This window comes from Chenopodium album, chromosome 19, assembly GCF_948465745.1.
Source record: "Chenopodium album chromosome 19, dcCheAlbu1.1, whole genome shotgun sequence".
In the NCBI taxonomy this organism is placed as follows: Eukaryota; Viridiplantae; Streptophyta; class Magnoliopsida; order Caryophyllales; family Amaranthaceae; genus Chenopodium; species Chenopodium album.
Genome location: NC_137852.1, coordinates 2,631,715 through 2,657,838, shown reverse-complemented (window position 1 = coordinate 2,657,838; position 26,124 = coordinate 2,631,715). Strand labels below are relative to the sequence as shown.

Below are 26,124 nucleotides of genomic sequence, written 5' to 3'. Positions count from 1 at the left end.
CCGAATTAAAATTCGGTTATTTGAATCCGATCTGAAAATCCGAATTATAATACATTATTTTTTAGCTCCTAATACAATTATAAAAATAAAGCTTTAATACAAATAAAAGTCTTTAAAATAATGAGTAAAATAAATAGTTCAACGTCAAGTCATTAATTAATTAATACAAAGTCTCCCTAATTTATTTTTTGTAGTAGTAAGTATTTGAGCTAAACTTCAAAAAATAAAGAAGTCCATATTTATACAAGCTTAATTTTACAATTCGGTTTTCGGTTTGGATTGGATCCAATTAGGGTAAATCCGATCCAATCCGAAAATCCGAATTTTTAAAAAATCTCAATCCGATCCAATCCGATTTAAAGTTCGGATCCGATCCGAATTCATAATTCGGTTTGGATTGGATTGGATTTCGGTTTTTATCCGAATTATGGACACCCCTAGCAAAAATAACTGACCTAGAGGGTACTATTCACGCGTATGTAGGAGTTACTGGTATTGTCAGGGTTACTTGTATTTTTCATGTGTTATTTTTTTTATTTTTTATTTATTTTTTTTTTAATTTTTTTTTTCAGGAGTTACTTGTATGATTACTTTTTTAGGGATTACTTGTATTTTTTTTTTAAAGAGTTACTTGTATAGATTACTTATTCAGGGGTTACTTGTATTTTTCAGGGGTTACTTGTTTTATTTTTTTTTCAAAGGTTACTTTTATGGATTACTTATTTAGGGGTTAATTGTATTTTTTAGGGGTTACTTGTTTATTTTTATTTTTTTTTTCTTCTTCAGGGGTTACTTATATGGATTATTTATTCAGAGGTTACTTGAATGGGTTAATTAAAGGGTTACTTGTATGATTACTTATTCAAGGGTTACTTGTATGGGTTACTTTAGGGGTTACTTGTATGCGTTACTTATTTAAGAGTTGCTTGTAGGCCCCATACCAAACCAGTAACACCTTACAAGTAACCCCCGACCAAAACCAGTAACACCCTACAAGTAACCCCCGACCAAAACCAGTAACAACGTACAAGTAACCCCTGACCAAACCAATAACACCTACAAGTAACCCCTGACCAAACCAGTAACACCGTACAAGTAACACCTAACTAAACCAGTAACACTCTTTTTTTTTTTTTTTTTTTTGACAAGTAACACTCTATAATCTGCTCATACTACTATTGTTGTTTATGTTGCTGATTTTTTTACGAAGAATGTTCGATCGAAGATTCCACGAAGAAAATGAGCTCAAATTTCTCCGGTTCTAATTGATTTTACTACTTCAAATGTTGTTGATGATCTTAACCTTAATTAATCGCAATTTTCATAGCAATTTAACACCCAAATTTTACAATTTCGGGCTTTAATTGCATCAATTTGGCAAAGAGGAGAGAGAAAATGGGTTGAGTAGAGATATGCTTGTTGGTGATGTGTGGTCTAATTTGAAGAAGAAACTAAGAAAAGAGGAGAGAGAAAATGGGTGGAATAGAAAATGGTTGTTAGTGATGTGTGGTTTGGCTTGGAGAAGAAGCTAAGAAAAGAGGAGAGAGATAAAGGAAAGAGAAAACTTATGCATTTTTTAATAAAATTGTGGCTGGCCATATGGTGTGGCCAGCTACATACAAAAATTTGTGTATATTTATATACGAAGTAGAGATTGGAGACTAGAATAGTTAACCAGCTCTTTGACTTTTAGGTTAAAAGTGGAAACTCGCCGTCCTTCTAAGAGGATCCCCCCCCACCCCACAACAACATGTAAAAATTTCATTAATTTTATTTTCCCCCTCCTTGTTCCTTCTAAGGACTAGATGTACATGAAATAATTAGATAACTTGATTTACGAAAGTTATTGTTATGACTAGCTATTTGTAGCTTTTAATTATGATAAGCCGGTTTCGTAATCCCCAAATCATTAATTATCTCGATTCATGGATCAAACTACCATAGATATATTTGCTGAAGGTCCGCCATGGCTATACAGTGGGTTCACAAGACTTGCATGGGTGTAGCAGACAGTGCTTCTGGAGAGTTCTTCAACATGCAATTATAAACCACATGTCATTATCAAACAGTTTAAAATTATAGGTTTATATATTGTGACCATAACCTAACATTATTCGTACAGAGTTTTCAACATTATGGTAGGGACTACTCCACTAACTTAGTGATTCATCTACCACATGAATTGTAAGATTGTGACCTTATGCATGCTTCCTATTCTGTTCCAGGATTCCATATGCTCTTAGGTGTTTGGCCATTGTTAAATTAAACTTGGTGCTCAAGAGTTAAGATCACATTAGTCATACCAAATAGTATATCCAGCATTGCATGTTTTTGAAAGAATCATTTGAAGCAAATTATGCCATGTTTCATGTTTACTTAAACGTATGCATCATATACGTCGGGATGACATAGCATAGAAATCAGGGTACACCCGAGACTATCATAGAAATCAGGGTACACCCGAGACTATGATACGACTCATACGAGTGATGTTATTTTCATACCATCTAATGTGAATGCTTAATAAACTGCTTCATATGATCTTTGCATCAGTTCAGGAATCCTGTTACTCTCTGCATCAGCTCAGAGGATAGGAAAGAATAAGAATCACATTCCAATCAATAAACAGCAAAAAACGGAGCTTTCAGATCCCCAGATTATTATAATCTGATAATTGAGCTTTCCAGCAATTCTTCAACTCAAATTACATTCCATACAAACAATTAAACTCAAGAATTAATTTGCATAATACATCCAACATTAAACCTACAAAATCATCCGTAACAATTAATTCCTCAAAATCCAACATAATCACACAACAAACATCAAAATTCCCATCAAAAACCAAAACCACTTTCACATTAAACAACACAAAAATTCATTTACAACCCAGAAAATCAAACAAAAAACCCAATTCAACAACACAAACATCCATCAAATCAAAAATCAAAACCAAAAATCACCTATTATCATAATCAACAATCTCCCGGTCAGTTACAGACCGAGAATGCTGAACAATAGACCTTCCAATCGAATTAATCCAATCTTCCTTCTCCTTCTCAGAATCAGCAATAAAGTACATAGTATCAGACCGAGTCGAAAGCTCAAACGCAAATTGGCGGTTCAACACATCTTCAGCACCTTTAACGGTTAAACAGGTGGAAACCAGAATAACACCGCGCGGTTTAGAAGACCGGTTGACAATTGATTCTTTGAACCAGAAGAGTTTTCCTTGCTTTAAGACGAACCAACGACGACGCCATGTTTTGATGTACTCGCCTTGCTTGGTTAACCACCCGGCTCGCTCTGGTTCGGTCCAGAATTCGATTCCGTCGTAGTCTGAACCGGTTGGTTCGCCGGTGTCGTTTCCGAGGACCCGGTTTAGAGCTGATTGCCAGAGGCTTGACATTGAGGAGAGAGAATGGGGAATTTGGGATTTTTGGGTTTGGTTTTGATAGGGTGGATTTCAAGAAGAATATGACTTGTTTATGTTTATGATTTTGATATTCATATTTGTAGTCAAGTTTTTAGTAAATTTTGTTTATAATTGTAAAATTGTAATATTCCCTTTGGTAATTCTTACAAGTAAATTATTTTGATGAATTTCAAATTTGCTTAAAAGTAGTCCAAATTAGTAAATTTTGATTCCGTGAAGGTATTATTACAACGAATGGATTTTGGTTATAAATAGGGATGTTAGTAAAGCGAGCTAATGAAGAGACTCATCTTGTTTCCTCCCCACAAGGCGATAATAAGACAGGAGATGACTCTAGTAATCTAGTATGGGTCGAGATTGGGGAAGAATGTGATGTTACGGTGGAGCTAAATCTGCAATTGTATCTATCCCACATAATACCTACTTTTTGTTGTTGGAGTTTTAGTCTTAATTGGGTATTAGGTGGATTGTATGATGATAAGAGTTTTAACTATGTACATGTCAAGGGCATGGATGTACAAATTCGAATTCCATTATAAGTGATAGCCTAAAGATGAGCATAACAATGTTAGGCGAAGATGGAAAAATCAACATCCGCCTCCCATCCCAACCCCTTTAATTGATATCTCTAATTAAACATGCATTTAAAACTTGTAAATTAGAGAAACTCATTAAACACATAAACAATGCAATCTTGAAGAATTTGAACATTTAAAATTGTAAAAAAAAAATTATCCTACAAATTGACCATAATTTGCAAAAACATAAAGTTAAAAAATCAGTATTAAAGGTCTATTTTCATTGACTGAGCTGAAATGAACTGAATTTCAACGTAAGAGAACAAGCCTAAGAGCCCAACCCAAAAAACACCTCACAATTTATAACCCTCACAATATCAACTTTAAGGCCCATTTTCTCTCTCATCAACACTAACCAAAATTATCAGCAACAATTCCACATTCTCTGACAACACCCCTCCGAGTTAGGAACCCAGTTCAGCAACTCAACTCAGTACTCTGAAATGTCTTCCTTCCCTGACTCGTTCGACGAAATCGGGCCCGAGTCCAACCCATCCGGCCCGACCCACCCCTTCGAAGGCGAAGATGGCTACGTTGCTGTTGATGGCTACTCCAGTTTCGTCGATTCCGAGTCAATCAAGGAATCGGTTGATGACTCGGTGGTTTTCAATGATAGCAACGATGACATTTTGGGATCTAATGGTAATTCGGTTGATGATGGAGTTTTTATTGATGTTAATGGTCCGGTGTTGCCGCCGCCTTCGGAAATGCAGGAGGAAGGGTTTGCTCTTCGTGAATGGCGGAGGTAGGCGTAATTCAATTGCTTTCAATTATGATTTATTTTCAGTTTTTTTTGTTGAATTTTGAGCGTTGTTGTGAGATCTAAGTGTTGAACTGATTGATTGATTGTAATTTAGGTTAATTTTCAGTTTTTAGTTGAATTGAACTTAAAATGTGAATTAAGTTTGAATTTTTCTGAAGTTAGTTAGTGTAATTTAGGTTATTTTTCTCTTTTTAGTTGAATTGAACTTGAAATGTGAAATAAAATTGAATCTTTCTGAAGTTAATTAGTGTAATTTGATTAGTTATACTAAAAACTTCACCTTTTGCTGTGAAATTCCTAAAATTCGTGTGTTAGTTCATAGAATTGTGCAATTTGTTTGAATAAGGAAAATGTAATTCAATTTGAATGTGGGATGAGTGATGAATTGCCTTTGGATTTGGGGAATGAAGCAACAATCCAGTATTAATTTAAGGACTGGAAGCTATTTATTGTATTGATTCGAGCATGTTTTTTCAAGTGGACATACTAGGTTATGTGAGTTTGCTGATCTAATAGACAGACTTTACTTCGTATGTATTTAGCTGTGATTCTCTCTTCGGAAAATTAGCATTTTGAGATATATGAATACTATGGAAGGACTTCTAAGGATAGACGCTATTCAGAATGTGTGATTTTAAAAGTAATTGTTAACCAGGACAAACTATTTTAAACATTTCAGAGGAAATTAGACGGGCATTGTGAGACATATTTAGTATTATGTCAGCATGAAATCCATCACAGAAGTGAGCGGAACTGATGATTAATAGAACTGTCCTAAGCTGGTCAGATAGGCTGGTAGGTTCAACGACCCCCCTGGACCTCTTCAGAGCTCAGCAATGGCAGGATGCATACTGGCTTTGGACTCTATGTTATTGTTACAGGCTGATATGGAGTGTTGTGCTACTAGCTTTAGGTTAAAAGGCATTGATCTATTGAACTTGCTTATTTTATAATTTGTCACTTTTTAACCTTTTTAGAATATGATTGTATGTTGACAATGTTATTCTCAAAATACAAGTTCCATATACACATATTTATGTCTTTTCTAGCTACTTGAGAAACTGAAATGGTTTAAGAGCATTGTTGATTGATGATCAATTTCATTGGTTTATTTAGGCAAAACGCTATTCGACTGGAAGAGAAGGAGAAGAAAGAGAAAGAAATTCTGAGCCAGATCATTGAGGAAGCAAATGAGTACAAAGTGGCCTTCCATGAAAAGAGAAAGGTTACATGTGAGAACAATAAAAACAACAACAGAGAGAAAGAGGAGGTAAGGTTCTGCTTTTTGTGATCGTATATAGCCTGTCTAAGATGGCAATTAAATTAAGTTTCAGAAATGGACTTCATATTCACTGTTTGTGCATGGAACCACAACATTTACAATCGTACAGTACCTTTTTGGTTGTTGTGGCGAATGTGCACTTCTAAATTGGGGCATGGCTTGTAGTTGACTGTTTAAGGTTCTTATTAGTGGTGGAAAAAAAGTTTCATGTTCATGTCAAAAATACTTGGGTTGGTCTTGACACTTGACAGTAATTAGACTAAACAATTTAGAACTTCTTCCTTTAGCCATTTTTCAATCCATGTTGAGCTGCAGGCTGCATAATTTTTCTGTTTTTTCGTCATTTAGATGTCAAGCAATGAGTGGGAATCTTTTGTTGTATATTGAATTGTAAGCAATAGTCCTTATTATGATTTTCCATTTTGATACCATTGTATAGTGACTTGTGTCCTGAAATGCTGTGTTCATTTTGCAGTTATTTCTGGCCAATCATGAGAAGTTTCACAAGGAGGCTGACAAGAATTACTGGAAGGCAATAGCAGAGCTTATTCCTAATGAAGTTCCTGCTATACAGAAAAGAGGAAAGAAAGAGCAGGAAAAGAAGCCTTCTATTGCTGTGATCCAAGGACCAAAGCCTGGGAAGCCGACTGACCTTGCAAGAATGAGGCAGATACTTGTGAAGCTGAAGCACACTACTCCTGCTCATTTAAAACTTGCTTCACCACCTGCAGATGCTAAGACCAATGGCACCACTTCTAGTGCTGAGCCCCCCAAGACTGCAGCTGTTGAAACTGCCCCAGAAGCAGTAGTCGCCGCATAATGACTGATTTGTGTTCAATGTCTTTGTATTATATCTGAGGATATGATGGTTGAGCCCTTACAATGTTGATATAGCGTCATAGACTGTGTATATTGATGCTGCATAATTCTAGGCTTGACCCATTAGAAACTCTTGACAAGTAAATTATGAGGTAGAATATAAGACGTGATTTATTGTTAGGTGTTTTGATATGTTCGAAATCTTTAGACCAAAGCTACCTTATTCAAATTCTATTAGCTTTTAATCTCAACCTCCATTATTACATCATCTTGGGAAACTCATGGTACTAATATAATCTAAACAAAAAATAAATAAATAAATAAATAAAAATAAAAGATATACGATATACATGTAGCATATTGAAATGTTGAAGTTTACTTGAAATACTCGTTTTATATTGATCTTATTTTGACTAATTTTGTTTCACAAAAGGATTCTAAGTAGGAAGAATAATATGAATTGGACGGAGTAGCACTTGGTGTCAATTATCAGCTTTGCAAAATCTCTACTTGAATCCTCTCAGAAAATTTAATAGAGAAGCAAAACCCACAAGGAAACTTTTAAGCACAAGTTTATGAATTCATCCAAATCCATGAGGCTAACTTTTTAAGCCACATGTGCATTTTTCATTTTAGTTTAACAGGACAATGAAGCAAACCACTGCAAGAATAATGTTTTGTTCTACTATGTACTCTCCAATCAACCAAAAAAAAAAAAAATAAGGTGAAGGTTAACCTCTAAGAAAACTCAACCGCTTTTTAAATTTCCCCTTTTGCCTTTCTTGCAGTGTCGTGGTAGGTGCATTTGGTCATACAAGTCTCAGTCTTCAAGCTTACACAATCTACAGCAACTGTTGTGGTGAATCAATGATCTTCATAGTTAGCATACCAATATATCAGTAGATGACAAGATGTCCGAAAAGTCAGCTACAAGGATAATTCAGCTAATAAGTTCTAATAGTACAAGGGCCGTTAAATTATAAAATTAAATTTTGCAGATGCTTGATAACTTTACACACATACATCACAACAGCCTGCAAATCCGTTAAGAAACCACTTTGTTTCTGAATTCCCCTGGATTTGCTGATGACATCCAAAACCGCCAGACAAAGAAATGCGTTTGAAGATTTTTGGGAACACATTGTCAGAATGTCACCTATCATGTATGGTAGGTGAAGCATGACCACCCCGATCGCTGATAAGGTCATCTTCCAATTCGCTACCATGTCCAGCATGGTTATTAACACTGAGCTCGGAACTGGCATTGCTGCTTGTGGCAAGAGGTGAATCAGAAACACTAGCAGTCCTGCTTCCTGTAGGCCCTGATCTCACACTGTACATAGAAGAAGCTGGAATTTTTGTCATCAATGGCCGCAAGTTACCAGGGATAATTCGCCTTATATCCTACACAAGATACATAAATCATGAAGCAATTGCAAGTACCAGCAAAATGCACATTACAAAATATAATTCGAATTTATAACCCATCTATGCAGGGCCTAAAAAGGTCAAATGTAAGCAGGGTCTGAAGAGTTCAAATGTAAGCAGCCTGCTTCTAATCTAACAAAATTGATAAACTATACAAATCATGAAGAGGTCTAAATATAAATAGCCTTGTTTCTAATACACCTACAATAATTGCCTAGATAGTAGATACTTTCATAAGACCCTCGACAAAACATTTTCTAAATAAGTAGTGTGAGTGTGTGACTAGGTGAGGATGAAGCTATACATCATGTTGACAAATAGTTTTCTGAAAAATACACATTTCTTTTCTTGGCTGCATAATTAAAAAGAAAAAAAAGTCTTTAATCAGTCTCTCCACAAGTTTGACAGCTTAGCATTAGGCTTAGCATGTCTACTGCAAAGTGGTTGATATCTTTATAATTTAATAGCGGCAACTAAGTTTTTCATCAGAATTAGCCTTTGAAGATCAACATGAGGTAAAACAGTGCTTTACATGATAAACCCTACACATTCACAATCAAAGAAGCTGAGATGATGATGTCATGAGAGAATTTTAGAGGATGTGTTGAATGATTACGCAAAAGAAACATATATTACTTATTACAAATGATGACAGAAAAATTGATGAACTTACCATATGCCGTATAGCCATATCCAAGGACTTCTTAGAAAGTGACCGTCCAAAGCCAGAGCTATCAGGTGATGAAGCCGACTTTCCAGATAAGCCAGGAGAATGTTTGTCATCCTGTCTTGGTGGGGCCAACTTTCTCATGTTAATCACCCTCTCAACCATCTTTGTCCCAATAACTACAGGACTCACATCTTCATTTACTTTGGAATGTCCTCGATTTACCGCAGGGACAGAACTTCCACTAGAGTGTATGCCACCATTAGGGGCCCGCCCTCTAGAAGGTGAACAAGACTGACGTCTGCCTGCCCTTCCATTACTGGCAGGCTCCATAGAAGCAGAACGTGCAGCGGGGGCTGCAGGTCTACCCCGAGCAGCTGAAAGGGGTCTATCAGGGAGGGTGGTCCTCAAATTTGGCGGAGCATCTAATGAAAAACCAGGCATCTCAGATGGATTCCATGGCCGAGATCTAACAGTTGGAGATGTACCACGCGAAGGCACGGTATTCCTAGATGGTGCTGAACCCACTGACTTACTACTAATCGAAGAAGATGACTTGTTAAGAGATGCGGTAACACTGGGAACACTTGACGACGACGTACGACGAGTTGGAGTTGATGCCCTGGATGTAGGTCGGGATGTAGGAACTGCAGGTCGAGCCGTTGGGGTTGAAGATCTGGCAGTAGGCCTCGTTGGAGTTGAAGATCTAGCGGTGGGCCTAGTAGGAGTGGAAGATCTTGATGGCCCAGCTGATGGAGCTGAAGTCCTTGTGGATCTTGTTGGGGTCGAGGATCTTGATGGACCTGCAGACTTGGTGGATGTCACAGAAGCTGTGGATCGAGCTGATGTCAATGAACCAGAGGGCTTGGGGGAAGAGGAGTGTAGTGTGGGCTTAGAAGAAGAAAGTGTGCCCCGAGAAGTTGGTGTAGATGGTCTTGAAGGTTTAGAAGACGTCACTGTAGACCGGCCAGTTGGCGTCGCAGGTCTAGATCCACCCCCTGGTGTCACTGGTCTAGAACCTAGACCACCTGATGAGGGGGGCCTCGACCCTGGACCCCCTGATGAAGGTGGCCTTGACCCTGGGCCCCCTGATGAAGAAGGCCTCCGTATTCCTGAAGCTGAAGATGTCAACCCTGAGGATGCATTTGGCTGCCTTGGCATCAAGCTGCTTCTTCCTGTAGTCTCTGTCTGGGAGTTTCCAAACTATATTCACAGTTGAAATAGATGAGCTTAGAAAAAATAGGATCACATAATGTATGTTTATAAGATTAAGAAACATCACTGCCCACTTCCCTCCAATTCCCCATTATAGTCATTCTCTCTCCTTTTTGGAAACTTATCAAAGAACATCAAAAAATAAGATGATCACCATGAAAGTAAAAGGTTAGCGATAATTAATACAGTTGTAATGCTAAACTTAATTACGGACTATGGACTATCAGATCTCAACAAAACATTGTACAAATATTAAGGACAAGCATCAATTATGGTTATAATCGGAAAACTAGAAAGCCTTCCATAAAAAGAGATTAGGTACTTAAGTGACCATAATGGCCTATCTGTGCTCATATTTTTGGACAGGTGTCCTGCAGGGATGATATATACACAACAATACATGCAGCTCATTCAAGCAATAAAGGCTTCTCTCCACCCATTTGTGCCATTTACTACATTAATAAATTTTAAATATCAAGGAAGGACACACTATACTTTATTACTTTAAGCAATGAAAAGGGCTTCATGAGATATTAATTTCCCTCACAGAGAAGAGATTCCAGCTTACTCATCTTGCCTTCAACGAAAAAACCCAAACCCAGCCTCTCCCTTTGACTCGTAGAATTTCATGTGATACATGCATTTTTCTCTTTCATATAAGAAGTAAGCTACTTGGGATTATTCAGTTGTCATTGTGTTTATATAATCCAGTGTTGGACATCTTTATTCTTACTCTTGATCTCAGTGCGGTAGGTTGAGCTTTCGGAGCTTCTGCGTCATCCATGTAGGCCTTTCTTGACTCCATCTCCAGTGAAGGGAAGAGAGGTGTACCAGGAGGGGTCAGAAGCCTGAAATGGGAAAGTGAATGCTGGTAAGAAGCCTTTGTAGTACGAAAAAAGAGACAAAATCCCAAAAATGAAATGCAATTTTTTCACCTTAACTAATCCTATAAATCTCATAACCAAAAAATTTACAAGTCTGCACTGAGCTTGCTCCAATTATGCTATATATATAAAAAAAATCAAAAACAAAAAAAAACCTAGCTATGAAGTCTGAAAACCTCTCGAATTTTAATCCATTTTACTTCAAAGGCACTATAAAAAGATAACAACAGTTAAAACAAGCCTATTATGGTCCATTAAAACATCATTACTACTTTACTAGTACCAAAATCAGACATCCCACCACTCAATGCACGCGAAAAACAAACTAACATAACAGAATGCCTCCAGATGTACAGCAGTCAAGGTAGACAGCTGGTTACAGGCTGAAGCTTCAGCTACCTTAGCCCCTTAGGCAACCACGGAATATTAAAGCAAAAATAATAGCTAAAAATAGCAGTCCTGTGTTCAAAATTGGAAACTTCCTGGATAAGGCTAAATTCTCCTCAGCATGTTTCAATATAAGTCAAATTTAGAAAAATTAATTTATGAAATTCTGATTAGTTCAAATAAGTTAATTTAGGAAAAACAAGTAAAATAAAAAGTTAAATTTAAGAATATAACAAAGTTCCATGTACAACTAAAATAAGTTCAAAATGTAGGTTCAGATAAATTCCCATATAGGTGAAATTAAATGAAGAGAATGCACGCTATCTTTATTTCCTTTATGGTATCGATAAACTGCTTCGATAAACTGCTTTGAATTGCAAACTCATTTTGATAATATTCTTAACATATATATCTATACACTCTATCAATGTTGGAAGCAAAGAGTAAATTTTTCTTTAAATCTTCTTAATATCCATTTGATTTTCTATTCAAACAGAGGATGCTAATGATATCATTATCTATATTTTCAGGGGGTAACAGATGGATTACAGCAATCATCCTATACACTTTCTTGTACATGTCATTCTTCGGTAAACATTCCCTCCACAAACGTTTTTCCATTACAATCTGACATAAAATTCTGAATCTCTAGGCCTTTAGTTTGTTCAGAAAATTTTCCTAACAGCCTCATCTCTCCAAGATGTCCAGAACAATCGGTTCCTCAGAAACATGAAGCCATAAGCTATTACTTCTTGCTATGTATGATGTATCATCCATGAAAATTCGTAGACAAGGTTGCCATCATTTGGTACAAGAGGTAGGATGGTGAGAAACATAGTATAGCTGATATATCATTATCCATCATGAGGCATAATGGACGGATAGTTCTTACACGTTCAAATATCATCTGTCACTATATTTGTACAGCCCTCAAACTTTCTACTCCGTAAATCCTAATCACTGAAGTATGTGGCCTGTCTTAAAATTTTCATCTCATCCTAAATTCAATTTCCAAACTTTTGGGTAACCTATCTACCATATAATCTAACCCAAATACCCAATCTTGTGATAATATGGACAAGATCACGTGTATTAAGGTGTTAGCTTGAAAAATGGAAAATGCACTTTCCATTTTGTTCTGAAAAGGCACCCATAATTATTGTTGGATTTTGCTTCAAGTGGAAGCAGCAACATATAAGAGCACTCGAATACAAAGTAATGATTGATAATACATCAACTTAACATATCTCCAAATTAAGCAAAATGCAATCTTAAACAACTAACATATTCAAAGTTAGATGCAAACCATATCATACTACATGTACAATATACATCAACAACCTAAAATCAAATCTTTCGATAAAGGAATGCTAGATTTACCAGTCATAATCATTCTTATCACCATCCGAATTCAAAAACTCATCAGGGCCCGTCTTCCTCACAGTTGTGGCAGACGGAATATTGAACAACGGTGAACTTCCTGGTTGTGACACTACAAAATCCATCAACAATCATAGCAAACAATCAGAAAAAAGATACCGAAATCGCCGAAACCAATAGCTCCACAACATCATCAAATCAACCAATTAAAAACAGAAACAATCACAATAGCAACTACTGAAGTCAACAAACACTATCAACCAAGACCAATTTATATTTCAAAAAGAAAAATCCAAAAATAGAAAGTATACCTAAAGATTCATCTAATTCACCAGAATCTTGAAGTAGCATAAGATCGTTTTTCTCCTTCTCACGTTTTCGCATTTCAAGGAACAATGCGAGGTCGTCTTCTTTCTCTCTCATCGTAGTCGAAGAATGGTGACTCTTGAGCTGCGGAACCCTAGGTCTAATCGACGGCATTAGCGTTTCAGGACCTCTAAAACTCCGATTCATCGCAAATATTCAATTTCTCAAAAACCCTAGCACAAATTACGAAGCTCAACCACAACAAAAATAAAATCCCTAATTTCTCATCAATCTTACCAGAAATTACACCAATCAAACTGCAAAATCACAACCTCAGATTTCCACAAACTGCTAATCGAACTCAGAGATCTGCATCAAACCTAAAACGCTGAAAATGTCGCAGTTCAATCAGCTGAATAACTGATGAAATGAGCGTTTTTTTTTTTTGCAGAAACTTGAGATGAAAACAATAAATTAAACCTAAATCAGTAGAATAAATAGAAGAAGTTTCTGGAAAATTAAATATAGTTTGAAGATCAAGTAATTTGAATTTGAATGCTTTGAACAGAAGAACTGTTTTGGAGTTTGAATGAGCTAACATTAAGAGAGAGGAGAGAGAAATAAATATTTGAAGATGAAAGAGGAGAGAGAAAGAGTGGCAAGGATGTAAATAGAGATGAAAGTGATGGGTAAAATGGGGAATAATAAAATAAGAGGGGAGAGTGGGGGGTAGGAAAGTAGTATTGTTTGGATTTCAATTTAAGGAAAGATGAGAGAGAAAAAAGGATGAATTTTTGGTAAGAAGAGATTAGGATAAAACGACATGTAAACCAAATTATAAAAATAATTAATAGTCAGATCAAGATGCTAATGATTAATTAATGGTGAATATGGGCCAACTCCCAGGTTTGTGTTGTGTGTGTCTTTTGTTGGATTCTCTTTTTAGTCCTTGAGGAGTTTTTGAGTACTTGTTACTTCATGGGTGGAGTGGTGGGGTTGGTCCTACTCTTTGCCAATTGTCATTAATGCTTTTGTGTTCAAAACTTCAAAGATTGATTCGGTGTACTCAGCAATCGGTATCAAAAACTAATCCGATCTGATATGACATGAAAAACCCAATTCACATAAGAGTATCGATTCGTATGGACACAATGATTTAGAATTACTCAACTTTAAAATAAACTCGACCTAACCTGATCTAATCGAAGCCGACCTAAGTACTTGAATTAACACTTGCACTCCCTTTGTTTTAGAAATACTAATATGGAGTTTTAACAAATTGTATCTATAAAGCCAATAATATGACCTTTAATACATATAATTAAGTAGTAAAGCCTATTGTAAGTTGATACAAAGTATTACTCCGTATGAAATTTTATTTAGTACCCGTAGTATTTAAGAACATTTAACCTAAAATAACATATATCTCAAAAACCATAGCACAAATGAATATAGGTCTAATGTCTATGTAAGGGTAGCAACACTCAATTGTATGACAATCATGGGTGTCATTTGATTAGTTGAGTTAAATAGGATTTAAATGGTAGCTTTTACTAATGCCTTCGTTCAAAATTAACAATCATCAAGAATTACAAGTAGCTTATGCATTTTATATTATGAATTTACTATACAAGATTTTGGGAAAAACTTAATGTCTTACAAGTATAATTTCATATTGTTATTTTTTATAACAAAATAAAGTATACAAACTATAATTTTAGTCTGTACACATATATGTGCAATTATTAGCAAGGTTATAGTTGACTTTTTATTTGAAAAAGTCAAAGTTCAAGATTTTTTGTTCTTCACATTAGGGATCGTTTGAGGGATTATTTGATAGTTGGTATATTACTTGATATATCATACAAAGTATAGGGCCTGTTATCTTATGTTGAAATTCAGTTCAGTTCAGTTCAGTTCAGCTGAGTTCAGTTCAGTTCAGTTCAGTTCAGCTGAGTTCAGTTCAGTTCAGTTCAGTTCAGCTGAGTTCAGTTCAGTTCAGTTCAGCTGAGTTCAGTTCAGTTCAGTTCAGCTCCTAATTTCCTTCTCTTATAAAATATTTATTTCAGTTCAGTTCAGTTCAGCTGAGTTCAGTTCAGTTCAGTTCAATTCAGCTGAGTTCAGTCAATGAGAACAGGCCCTAAATACAACCACTAAAACTTTGTCAAGAGGCCGAATTCATGCAAGAATACACATACTAAAAATGTATACAAGTAAATAAATATTAGTCGTTTTAAATTTAATACAAGAGTATATACTTATTAAGGTGCTTGCTTGGATGAGTAATACACCCGCAACGATACTGTATTTTTGTGTTTGAGTACATGTCTTCTTTTATCTTTCCATGTTCGTTTCTAAACATGAGCATGAAGGAGTATATGCACCAGATTAGACCTTTTGAAATGAGTTGTTTACCAAATATTTATGTAGAAAATCTTAAATTTATGTCACATTTAGCTTAAACCAAATCACTCCAAAAAAAAACTACATCTTGAAAAACAAGTGACAAAAAAGTTGGGAAAATGAATTATATGGCCAAGCCAATATTAAAATGATCTCGTGGGAAAACATGTGGCTAGCTAGATGGAAATCATGGAGACATGGAATCTATGTTGCTTGAGTTGAGGCAAAGAAGCAGATGGAAAAAAGGCAAAGACGTTTTACTTTATGCCTATGGAAGATTTCCTATATAAGTAATGAGTGAAATTCAACATGATTAAGGGTCTGTTCACATTTACTGAACTAAACTGAACTGAATATTTTATGAGAGAGGGAAATTAAGAGCACGTATACGAAGAACACGTGATCAAATTTTGGCAGTTATACGAAAGGATAAGAATGAGCAGTTAATTTATTTCTGTGTCCGTGTCAAGTGGCCAAGTGCTAAGTCTTTGATTATAAATATATAACACCACTTAGCCCACTTGTCCATAACACCACTTAGCCCATTTCATAACTCATACGGTCATACCCAATTATTTACAATATAAACAATACAATACCTTCTTATTCTTTCCATGTGGGATAGCATCCCACACCTAACATAATTATTGGAAATATTCCAACAATACTTTTTAAAATATTATCTTTTTATAATTTCTTACTCAAGTCCGATTAAAACTATTGATGATATATAATGTCCATTGAAAATTAAAATTGAAGTGAACTAAACTAAATTAAACTGTCCATCAAAAAAAAAAAAAAAAAAAAAAAAACTAAATTAAACTGATTGGAGTTAAACTGAAATTAACACGCCCTAAGTCATTTACTCATTATAATGGAATATTTGAGACGTCACAAGAGCATTTCATCTCATCAATAATTCTTCAAAACTCGTTTACTTTCCGGCCGGCTTGACCAGTTGAGCACTATTCTTTTTAAATTACAACCTCCATTTTAAAAGACTTTCATTTCCCATATTTCTCCCCTCATATAATTATAAAAACAATACAATAAAGTCAGATATCTCAATTTCGATTCCAAGTCCAAAAGAAATCAGAAAACTCAAGGGTTTTATCAATTTATTTTTTCAGACAACCAAAATAATCAAATCAAATCAAGTAGAATATCTGATCTTCAAATTCTGGAAATTCGATTTTTGTAATCTAATTTGGAAGCTGTAATTCTGAATTGAGGTAGAAGAATGAGGAGAAGTGGAGCGAGTAGCAGCAGCGGCGGCGGCGACAGCGTCGTTGTTGACTGCGGAAGGCGTCGCTCAACCTGCGGTTACTGTAAATCCGGCCGTCGTTCCAGTGTCACTCATGGTTTATCTCTAATCTATGATTAATTTTTGAAATTAAGCTGAATTTTTTGCTTGATCATGTTTTCTTAATCCGATGATTATGTTATCTACAGTAATTGATTTGTGAAAAATCATGGCAATTTGATTATACATTGTAAATTAGGACTAAAGGCGATAGGATGACTGGTGATGATTTCTTCTGATTTTGTGGAAAAATTTACGATTTTGCGTGATTTTATGAATTTAATAGATGTTATGCGTTTATTTTGTGTGTAAATTTTATATTTGTTCATTCACATTGAGGAATTAAATGATAGAAAAGGCAATGTATCAAAGTGTTGGAGTATACTATATTCGGCCTCGGTGTCTGAAACTCAATGAAACACAAATCATTTATATATTATTGGGAGTGATGAGTGAAGTATTGAGTAAAATGCATTATTTTGTTGCATAAGGTTATCATCTGGAGAAAAATGCTGTTGAAATTAACATATCTTACAAACATGTAGGAAACTGTTAGTTACCTTGAATTAGATATGGATACGATAGTATGATGAATACGAGTAGAAAGGATGGATTTTGTCCTATATATAGTTTAGATGATCATGTTTGTAACATCTGCGTTAACTCTTTATACATACTCAATAATTCATTTTTTTCGCAGGTTTATTGGCAAACAGCCTTACAGTTTATGATTATCAAGGTTGGTATCTTTGGCATCTTGTCATAATTATAATTGTATTATGTTTTAGTTAATACAATCATGTGGCTGAGATTTGTGCTAGTATAAGGGATTGATTATCTTCTTTATGTTTATGGTATTTTCATTCTTGCATCATTGAGGTGTAATGATGTTTTGACATGGTTAAGTTAGTGCTTGATTTATTTGTTAAGAAATGAGCTTTTTGAAAAGTAATTGAAGATCGAAGAGATGCCAAATATAATGGAAACTCACCAATGTCCTGCAGTATCTCAAGTGCATATATTTTCCGTCTTTCTTGTAACAGAAATTGAGCAGGGAAAGACCCTTCTTACCTAGTTCCACGTTTGAGTTACTTGTAAAGGGCAGTTGTAAAGAAATGAAAAAACTTGATGATGATGTAGAGAGATGCCTTTATGATTGCCCCTGTACCTGTGATAATCGATCCGTCCGTCTGTAGCTAAGATCTGTTATATTTGAATGGTGTTAAGATGTGGACATGACATTAGTATTCATTGGCTAAATAGATTGATGAAGGCTTTGTGTGGCTCAAGTGTGAATATGCTTCGTTGCACAACTTGGGGAAATTCTTTTGTGGATTTTAATTGGCCTGCTAAATTGCCCTGCAAAAGCATTCAACATCTATTCTTAGTTGCTAGTGCTTTGGATTTGTTTTGTAATTACATTGGGTTCTTTGATGCATCTTTCTCAGATCTTCTGGACCGAGGTTGGAGAAGATCCGGCTGTTATCTGTACAAACCTGAGATGGAAACAACATGCTGCCCTGCATATACCATAAGACTGAAAGCTGATAAATTTTCACCTTCTAAAGAACAAATTCGGGTGTCTAAGCGAATGCAAAGGTATGATTGGAGACTTTCTCATACTTCAATTTAACATGGAGTTCATGTGAAGGCAGACTTTATTGTTTTTTCATAGCTGAAAAAAATAAACTTTTAAGTATCCTTATGTTTATCTTCAAAACTTCTCATTTCTTAACAAATTTTGGAAAAAGTTTATCACAAGTAATTTTTAGAAACTATGCAACAGCATTAATAATGGCATAACACCCATGTAGCTAGAGACTATCTAATCCGAAATACTTGATATGTGATTAACCACTGCTTACTTCTGGGCCTTCTGGCATCTTTTATCCCTTGACTAATATACCTTTCCCATATGTGATTTCCTTTTGTACGAGTTGGTAAATTTGCCTTACAGAAGCACCCGACTTTTTTCTTTCCCTGGCCTGATGATAATAGTCTTCAACTTCGTCTTCTTTTTTTTTTCTCCGTGTTCTGCTCATCGATATGAATCAATGGGTAGGTACCTTGACGGAATATGGGATGGTAAAAAACAAGAACTTGCAGATAAATCAGGGGAGTCACAAGTACATGCTCACGGTGATACATTGTCCAGCTCATCACAAATGGAATCTCTAGGAAGACATGAGCAGAATACCAAGGATGAGGAGCTATTGGATTATCTATCCAAGCAAATAGATGTTGCCATCCAGTCATTTGTTAAAAGTAAGGATTTACCATGTGATATTCAATATCCAAAAGGCATTGTAAAAAAAGTTTCCCAGACCAAAAAGAGACGGTTGGTTGACGGATCAGAAGATCTCTTATATACAAGCAGTATTTCATTTCAGCTAGCAGCTACATTGAGACGGACAAAGTCAGATGCCAATGATGTCGGGACAAAGAAAGACAGTTTGGCTGTAATAGGGTCTTCATATGATTTATCCCCCAAAGATATTTCAGAAGAGTTGGCAAATGCTTTACAGCATCTTGTAGAAGTACCTAATTTATCAATAAAAGCCTGCAATGGACACTTAAACTTCTACTCTGCGGTAAAAGAGGTCCGTTCTGATAAAGAGTCTCATCAAGTTGCAATCTCCAGAGAAACCCCGAAGCAAGAAAGTAAAGGACATGGCATGATACCTGAAAACACTCAGAGAAAGAAGCGGAAACTGGAAATCCTTTTAAATAGGTCGAGTTTTGATCCTGAGGAGTTTGCCTTGTATAAAAAATATCAGATAAAAGTTCACGATGATGAACCTGGTGATGTCAATCCGGAGTCTTATCGAAGGTTTCTAGTTGATTCACCTTTGATATATGTTCCTCCAACTGGTGATAATACTGTTCCTTCTTGTGGATTTGGTGCATTCCATCAACAGTATCGGATTGATGGGCGGCTCATTGCTGTTGGGGTAATAGATATCCTTCCTAAGAGCTTGTCGAGCAAATATCTATTTTGGGATCCCGATTTTGCTTTTTTATCACTTGGTAAATACTCTGCCTTGCAAGAGATAAATTGTGTAAAAGAAAACCAACGGCATTGTCCTAGTCTTCAATACTATTATCTTGGTTATTACATTCACTCCTGCAGCAAAATGAGATATAAAGCAGCTTACTGGCCGTCAGAACTGTTATGTCCTCTTCGTTACGAGTAAGTTATTTTTCTGAAAATGATAACTGGCGTGGTGTTTCATGCATAAATCCTCTAGGGCATAGAGTTGCTGTATTACTCTTTTTTTTTTTTTTTTTTTTTTTTTTCCATAATAGAATAATCAGTTGCATAGCGCTTCTTTGGTGCCTGTGTCTGAGAAAATGCATACTTTCAGGTCTTCTTTTTCCATGTATCTGAGGTCTTAGTGGTATAACAATGAAAAGCAGGTTGGGCTTGTCTCTCTCTCTCTCTCTCTCTTCTTGGGGGGTGGGGGTACTGGGGAGAGAGGATTCAGGTTGGGTGATAAGCTTAAGCATTAGGAGTAGATATTCTTTTCTGTTAAAAATTGGACATTTAAACCTGCATAGATTTGTCTGTTTTCTTGCTTTGAAGATTTTGGTTACAGTGTTACAAAGTATTTAGTAATTTATTTTTCCTAACAATACCTGATAATTTTTGTATTTTTGTAGGTGGGTTCCTTATGATGTTGCAAAACCATTGCTTGACAGATCACGGTATGCTGTATTGTCAGATTATACCAACATTCAAGACAGGGATCCAGTGTCGACCCAAGAACCAGGAAAGCATTTGGATCAGCAGCACGATGACCCCAGTGCTGAAGATTTGAATGACGCTTATGTGGGTGAAGAGGAAAACATGCTTGATTCTGGCTCATCAGAAGATGAACAATCATTTGAAACCAATGATCTTGCCTCAACTCCAATTGAGAATGTTGATTTTAGTCGCATTCCTTTTGATCTGGGTGGAACTCGCCTTAGATACCAGGTATATAAATTATTTTGTAGAATTGCATGCTTCTATCTAAAAGTCTTTGGTTAGCAGATTTTTTTATTTTTTTATTTTTATTTATTTGAATATCATGTACTCTAGAAGCAGTGGCTTCTTTTTAGATTTGTTTCAGTTTGAATGTGTAGTTGACATTGTGTCTGTTCATTTTTCTTTCTTTCTTTCTTTCTTTCTTTTTTTTTTTTTTTTTTTTTTTTTTTTTGATGGGAGTCTGTTCATTTTTCTTTGTTTGACTTGATTGAAGGAATTTCAACATGCTCTTCGCCCAGCTGGTCAATTACAACTGAAAAACCAGTTGTTGAGATACATGAAGGTCGTTGGGCCACATCTCTCAGAAAAAATGGTTTATTCGCTTGGTTAGTTCATTAATCTTTTATTATGGCTTAAAGCAGGCAGTTCCTGCTTCCATTGCTGTGTGCGCGCTATGATGGCAATGCTCCTTTTATTTAATGCTATACATATGTTGGAATAATTTTATGGAGTGGCTACATAAAAAGGGTTGCTCTTTTGGATGGATCGAGTTTCCATTTGCTTTCTTATCCTGTTCTTTCTCCATGGGGTATGTCTTATTTGGAGTTCTTTACTTAAGCAGGATTAATACTTGGTTGTTGTATTGTTGCTTGGGAGTTGTTTGACTTTATTGGTAATCACCCAACTAGTCCTAAGAAACTAATTTTTCAATTTGGGTATATTATCAAGTGTTAACGTAGTTGATCAAAACCTGTGTGATTGTGTCACTGGCTCACTACCGCGCTGGTGGCACCTGTATTACTTATGTTCTGCCACTGTTCAGGATTGATACTGACTTCAGAGTAGCAGCAGTATATGCTCTGCTGAGTTAATGGGTTATGCGACAGGCTAGACCAGTTGACCAAAGACTTGCTCTTGTCACACATAGACCAATGGTTTAACCTGAGCCTTGTCGCGGTGTTGATGTCACCTTTTCAAGTTTCATGTACCATTACGAGATCCAATCACCAATCCTCATTGATGATTATTTCAATTCATCGTTGTATCTCACAGGACTTGATATACATGGCAATATATTGATGTTTTATTTTTAATTAATTTGTTAAGCAAATTTATAGTGGATCAAATCTGACAGTTTTAATTGTTACAACCGGTAACCGAGGTATGTATAACCAACCTTTAAATATGGAATACTGCAATAATATTTATACCACAACATACTCCGTAGTATTTAGAGAGGTGCAATATCACGTAATGGTCAAAGTAATTGTAACACTAAAAAATCAAAGTTAAGTTACAAATGCCCCTCTTTAATGAAGCATTATACGTTTCTTTTTATATTAAATTTTATCTTGTACGGAGTACGAAAAATGCAAAGTAATACGAGTAATAACCGAAATACTTCATACAAAGTATATTCTGTTTAAAAATAAATTGGTAATCCCTCCGTCCCTAAATTACATTCCTACTTCTCTCTATTATGTGAGTAATAAATGCAAGAAATAGGAATGTAATTTAGGGACGGAGGGAGTACGAAATATTGATTTTTTACCAACTATGTAATCCCAGAATTTGGAAAACAAGTGGTCATAAAAAATCTATTTTAACACATACAAATATATTTCCCTCTAATCCTCGAATATAAAAATTTTAAAATTTGCTGTCGTTCATTTCAGAATTTCTAGATTCATAATAATCTCTCTCTTCCCCACCTGTGATTTGGCAACTAATTTCCATTTGATTCTGATTCTAATTATTTAAATTTCCAGATTATACTTTTTTTTTTTGAGAAGATACATTTTTTTGTATCTTAATTTCTTCTATTAGTAATTTTTTTTGTTGATGAAAGTCTGACAAAACAATCAACTAATAATTAATTAATTAATTAATTTCCATAACGCTCAATTTCGTTTTACAAAAATCCTTCAGCGTTAAATACAAATTGATCAACAGGTATTTATTACAATTTTGTTCCTTTTCATATTATATGATCATTACATATTGTTTTGTACTCTCTTTTCGCATTTTTGTTTACATTATACATTGATCAATAGGTTTTACAAATTTACAATGCACATTATCTTATGATCATCCATCCATTTTGTTACAGAGTACATTTGTTTGAAATGACCCAGATTAATTGCTAATTAGGCGGCGGAGTTCAGGGCGAATCTCTGCCACAATAATCATACCAAGGTGTATTGGTTCTTGTAATCGGAAAGGATGAGTTAGGTTGGTGTGATTGTAAAGACTTAGCCTAGATTTCTTTTTATGTTGCATAACATAATACAAAATCTGAAATAATTACCCAGAAAATTTGATCACAAAAGAGAGGCACTGTTTCTGTTTTTGTAAATTATTGATTTCATTGAGGAAAATATGGAGCTATTCAGGCAAATAGGGGAAGTTTTAGGAAGCATGAAGGCCTTAATGATATTAGAAGACGATGTTCAGATAAACAGAAGACAGTGCAGTTTGTTGTTTGACATGTTTAATTTAGCCTTTGAAACATTAGCAGAAGAAATTAAGCTGAACCTCAGATTAGAAGAGAAGAACACGAAATGGAAAGCGTTACATCAACCTTTAAAGGAGCTATATAGAGTATATAAGGAAGCAGAATCGTATGTGAAACAATGCATGGATTGTTCTAAGGATTGGTGGGTTAAGGCCCTGCACTTACATAACAATCGAGATGCTGTTGAATTTCATGTGCATAACTTGCTTTGCTACTTTGCAATCGTTGTTGAGGCGATTGAAACAGCAGGGGAAATATCAGGGCTCGACTTAGATGAGATGAAGAAGAAGAGGATCATGTTGTCTAACAAGTATGATATGACATGGAATGATCCAAAACTTTTCTTGTGGAAATATGGGAAACAATATCTAATTTCCCAAGATATTTTGCATAGGATGTCTAATGTTTGGAAAGAGGATCAGTGGCTTTTGCTTGAAATGATCAAGGAGAGGAAGGTTTCGCCTTTTTTCACAATGAGTAAACAAGATCAACGGCTCAGTGGCTTGCTTATGAAGAAGATGAATGGGGAAGAATCGCTCTTTCCTAGTTCTATTTTAACTGGAGCAAAGGATTATCATGTGAGAAGGCGCATATGTGTAGGAATGCAGATTAAAGAGATACATTGGTTAGGGGAGAGTTTTATTCTGAGACACTTTTTTGCGGAGCCTTCCTTGTTGAATTCAGAGATTTCTTTTCTGCTCTCTCTTTCCCACCCCAATGTAGTCCAGTATCTTTGTGGATTCCACGACGAGGAAAAAAAAGAGTATTTCCTTGTGATGGAGGTGATGAGCAAGGATCTTAACAGCCATATAAAAGAGGTTTCTAGTTCAAAAAGGCGGATGCCCTTTTCTTTCCCAGCTGCAGTTGATATCATGCTTCAGATTGCGAGAGGCATGGAATACCTACACTCTAAGAAGATTTATCATGGAGATCTGAACCCTTCAAATGTTGTTATCAAGCCTAGAAATTCATCTTCAGATGGTTACTTTCATGTGAAAATCTCTGGTTTTGGTTTGAAGGATGTTAAAAGTGTGCCTGCTAGAGTCCCCCCACCAAACCAAAATGAAGTTTTCACTTTTATTTGGCATGCCCCTGAGGTACTGACTGAACAAGAAAGGCCAGGGAGTAGTGGAAAATACAAGTACTCTGAAAAAGCCGATGTTTATAGCTTTGGGATGCTTTGTTTTGAGCTTTTGACAGGGAAAGTTCCTTTCGAAGATGGCCACCTTCAAGGAGATAAGATGAGTAGAAATATAAAGGCAGGAGAACGGCCTTTATTCCCGTTTGCTTTGCCCAAGTATCTTGCAAATTTGACCAGAAGGTGCTGGCAAACAGATCCAAATCTGAGACCAGGTTTCTCATCAATTTGTAGGATACTACGTTATGTCAAGAGGTTGATTGTGATGAACCCTCATCTAGCAGAACCTGAGATTCCATCAATAGTTCAAGTGGATTTTTGCGATATAGAAGCCGGGTTCATGAAGAAGTTCCAATCTGAGGCTATTGCTGCAGTAACTCCTGTTTCGCTGATTCCATTTCAGTTGTTTTCCTACAGAATAGCAGAGAAAGAGAAGCTTAATGGGATCAGTGGAGACAAGAGCTGGGATTCACATAGTGAGGTTGTTATCGGATCTCATATGGATGAGATTGACAATGTATTAGAAGACTCATTATCACCAGCCCACGACACGCAGTCATTGTGCTTAGAGATTCCTGAGAAGAGACTCTCAGTTCTGAGGAGGGTCAATGGCATAACCACAGACGACCAATTCTTGCAAACACATGATACAAGGTCCGTGTCTGTGGAAACCCCGGATTTGAAAGTTTCACGTCTAAGAAAGGCAAACAGCTTAGCAACAGGTCGCTCATCTTTGGTAGCACAACATGCAAGGTCACTCTGCAAAAATATTCCTGAAAAGAAACGGCCTTCTCCTCTGAAGAGCTGCAATACATCTAATTCCTTTGAAAATCACGGTGAAAGAAGACTGGCATGTACTGAGAGCTCAGAAAAGAAAGCCTCAGATAAGAAGGTTCCGTTTCTGAGAAAAACTAGTAGTGTCAGAACCATCAAAGATCCAGGTCAGCACTGTGCAACTAAAATTGTTTTGTTTTGTTTTGTTTTGTATGTTTACTGTCATGCCAATATGGTTTACACTGCACTGCTAACTCATCTTTATACCCATATCTTGTAAGGGAAAGAACATACTTTTTCACTATACTCTGTAGAATTTTTATCTCATACACACTAAACCAAATGCATGTTCTGCAGGGAAAGCAAAGGGTAAAGTGAATGTGAATGGACCTTCGGCTTTATGTTCGCGTGGTCATAGTACAAGGGTTACTGCAGACAAGCAGTACCAATCACAACCTCTAACACAGAAGCCGAATAGGAGTAAACACAAACAAGCTCATTCACCTGGTCACTCGAGTTTTTAGCTCATCACATAAGATTGCTTTCAGCTATTCATTCATTGTGTAATGTGGTGATTATCACTGGCTCACCGCGGTCCTTTGTAAAAGCATTGCGCCCTGCTCTCAAGGCAGTGGGATTTCTTGATAACACTCAGAGGAACGATTTCCGCCTGCAGTTACAGCTTTATAATTCCTGTAATGCATTTGAGATTATATACTAATTCCATGTGAATTTTCGTGGAAGGGGCAGGAAAATTTTGGATATAATAAAGACGTTTGAACAGACCTTTCTCAAGTTGTAATACTTACCTGATTTTATACGGATTCTAGTTTCAAGATCATATACTTTAATTTTTGTGATTAAGAGAATTTTGTTGTT

At 35.9% G+C, this 26,124-nt stretch overlaps 4 protein-coding genes and 1 pseudogene across 4 annotated transcripts; 3 read left to right on the top strand and 2 right to left on the bottom strand.

Annotated features, from left to right (window-relative positions):
* Positions 1 to 2,959: 2,959 nt before the first annotated feature.
* LOC145596112 (pleckstrin homology domain-containing protein 1 pseudogene) lies at positions 2,960 to 3,409 on the bottom strand (annotated as a pseudogene).
* A 960-nt stretch (positions 3,410 to 4,369) lies between these two features.
* Positions 4,370 to 7,140, top strand: LOC145595032 (clathrin light chain 2-like). Its single transcript, XM_081651383.1, has 3 exons — positions 4,370 to 4,759; positions 5,894 to 6,047; positions 6,535 to 7,140. Exons 1-3 carry the CDS (start codon positions 4,458 to 4,460, stop codon positions 6,877 to 6,879), a joined length of 801 nt encoding a protein of 266 aa, XP_081507509.1. The 5' UTR covers positions 4,370 to 4,457; the 3' UTR covers positions 6,880 to 7,140.
* Positions 7,141 to 7,395: 255 nt separating this feature from the next.
* On the bottom strand, positions 7,396 to 13,787 carry LOC145595031 (uncharacterized). The gene is made up of 5 exons (XM_081651382.1): positions 13,151 to 13,787; positions 12,840 to 12,951; positions 10,922 to 11,036; positions 8,980 to 10,176; positions 7,396 to 8,282 (listed from the first exon to the last, which is right to left on the bottom strand). Exons 1-5 carry the CDS (start codon positions 13,350 to 13,352, stop codon positions 8,031 to 8,033), a joined length of 1,878 nt encoding a protein of 625 aa, XP_081507508.1. The 5' UTR covers positions 13,353 to 13,787; the 3' UTR covers positions 7,396 to 8,030.
* A 2,688-nt stretch (positions 13,788 to 16,475) lies between these two features.
* On the top strand, positions 16,476 to 21,912 carry LOC145594482 (arginyl-tRNA--protein transferase 2-like). The gene is made up of 6 exons (XM_081650789.1): positions 16,476 to 16,909; positions 17,552 to 17,590; positions 18,300 to 18,450; positions 18,914 to 20,041; positions 20,512 to 20,827; positions 21,093 to 21,912. Exons 1-6 carry the CDS (start codon positions 16,789 to 16,791, stop codon positions 21,207 to 21,209), a joined length of 1,872 nt encoding a protein of 623 aa, XP_081506915.1. The 5' UTR covers positions 16,476 to 16,788; the 3' UTR covers positions 21,210 to 21,912.
* Positions 21,913 to 23,197: 1,285 nt separating this feature from the next.
* Positions 23,198 to 26,124, top strand: LOC145595571 (uncharacterized). The gene is made up of 2 exons (XM_081651984.1): positions 23,198 to 25,412; positions 25,603 to 26,124. Exons 1-2 carry the CDS (start codon positions 23,198 to 23,200, stop codon positions 25,767 to 25,769), a joined length of 2,382 nt encoding a protein of 793 aa, XP_081508110.1. The 3' UTR covers positions 25,770 to 26,124.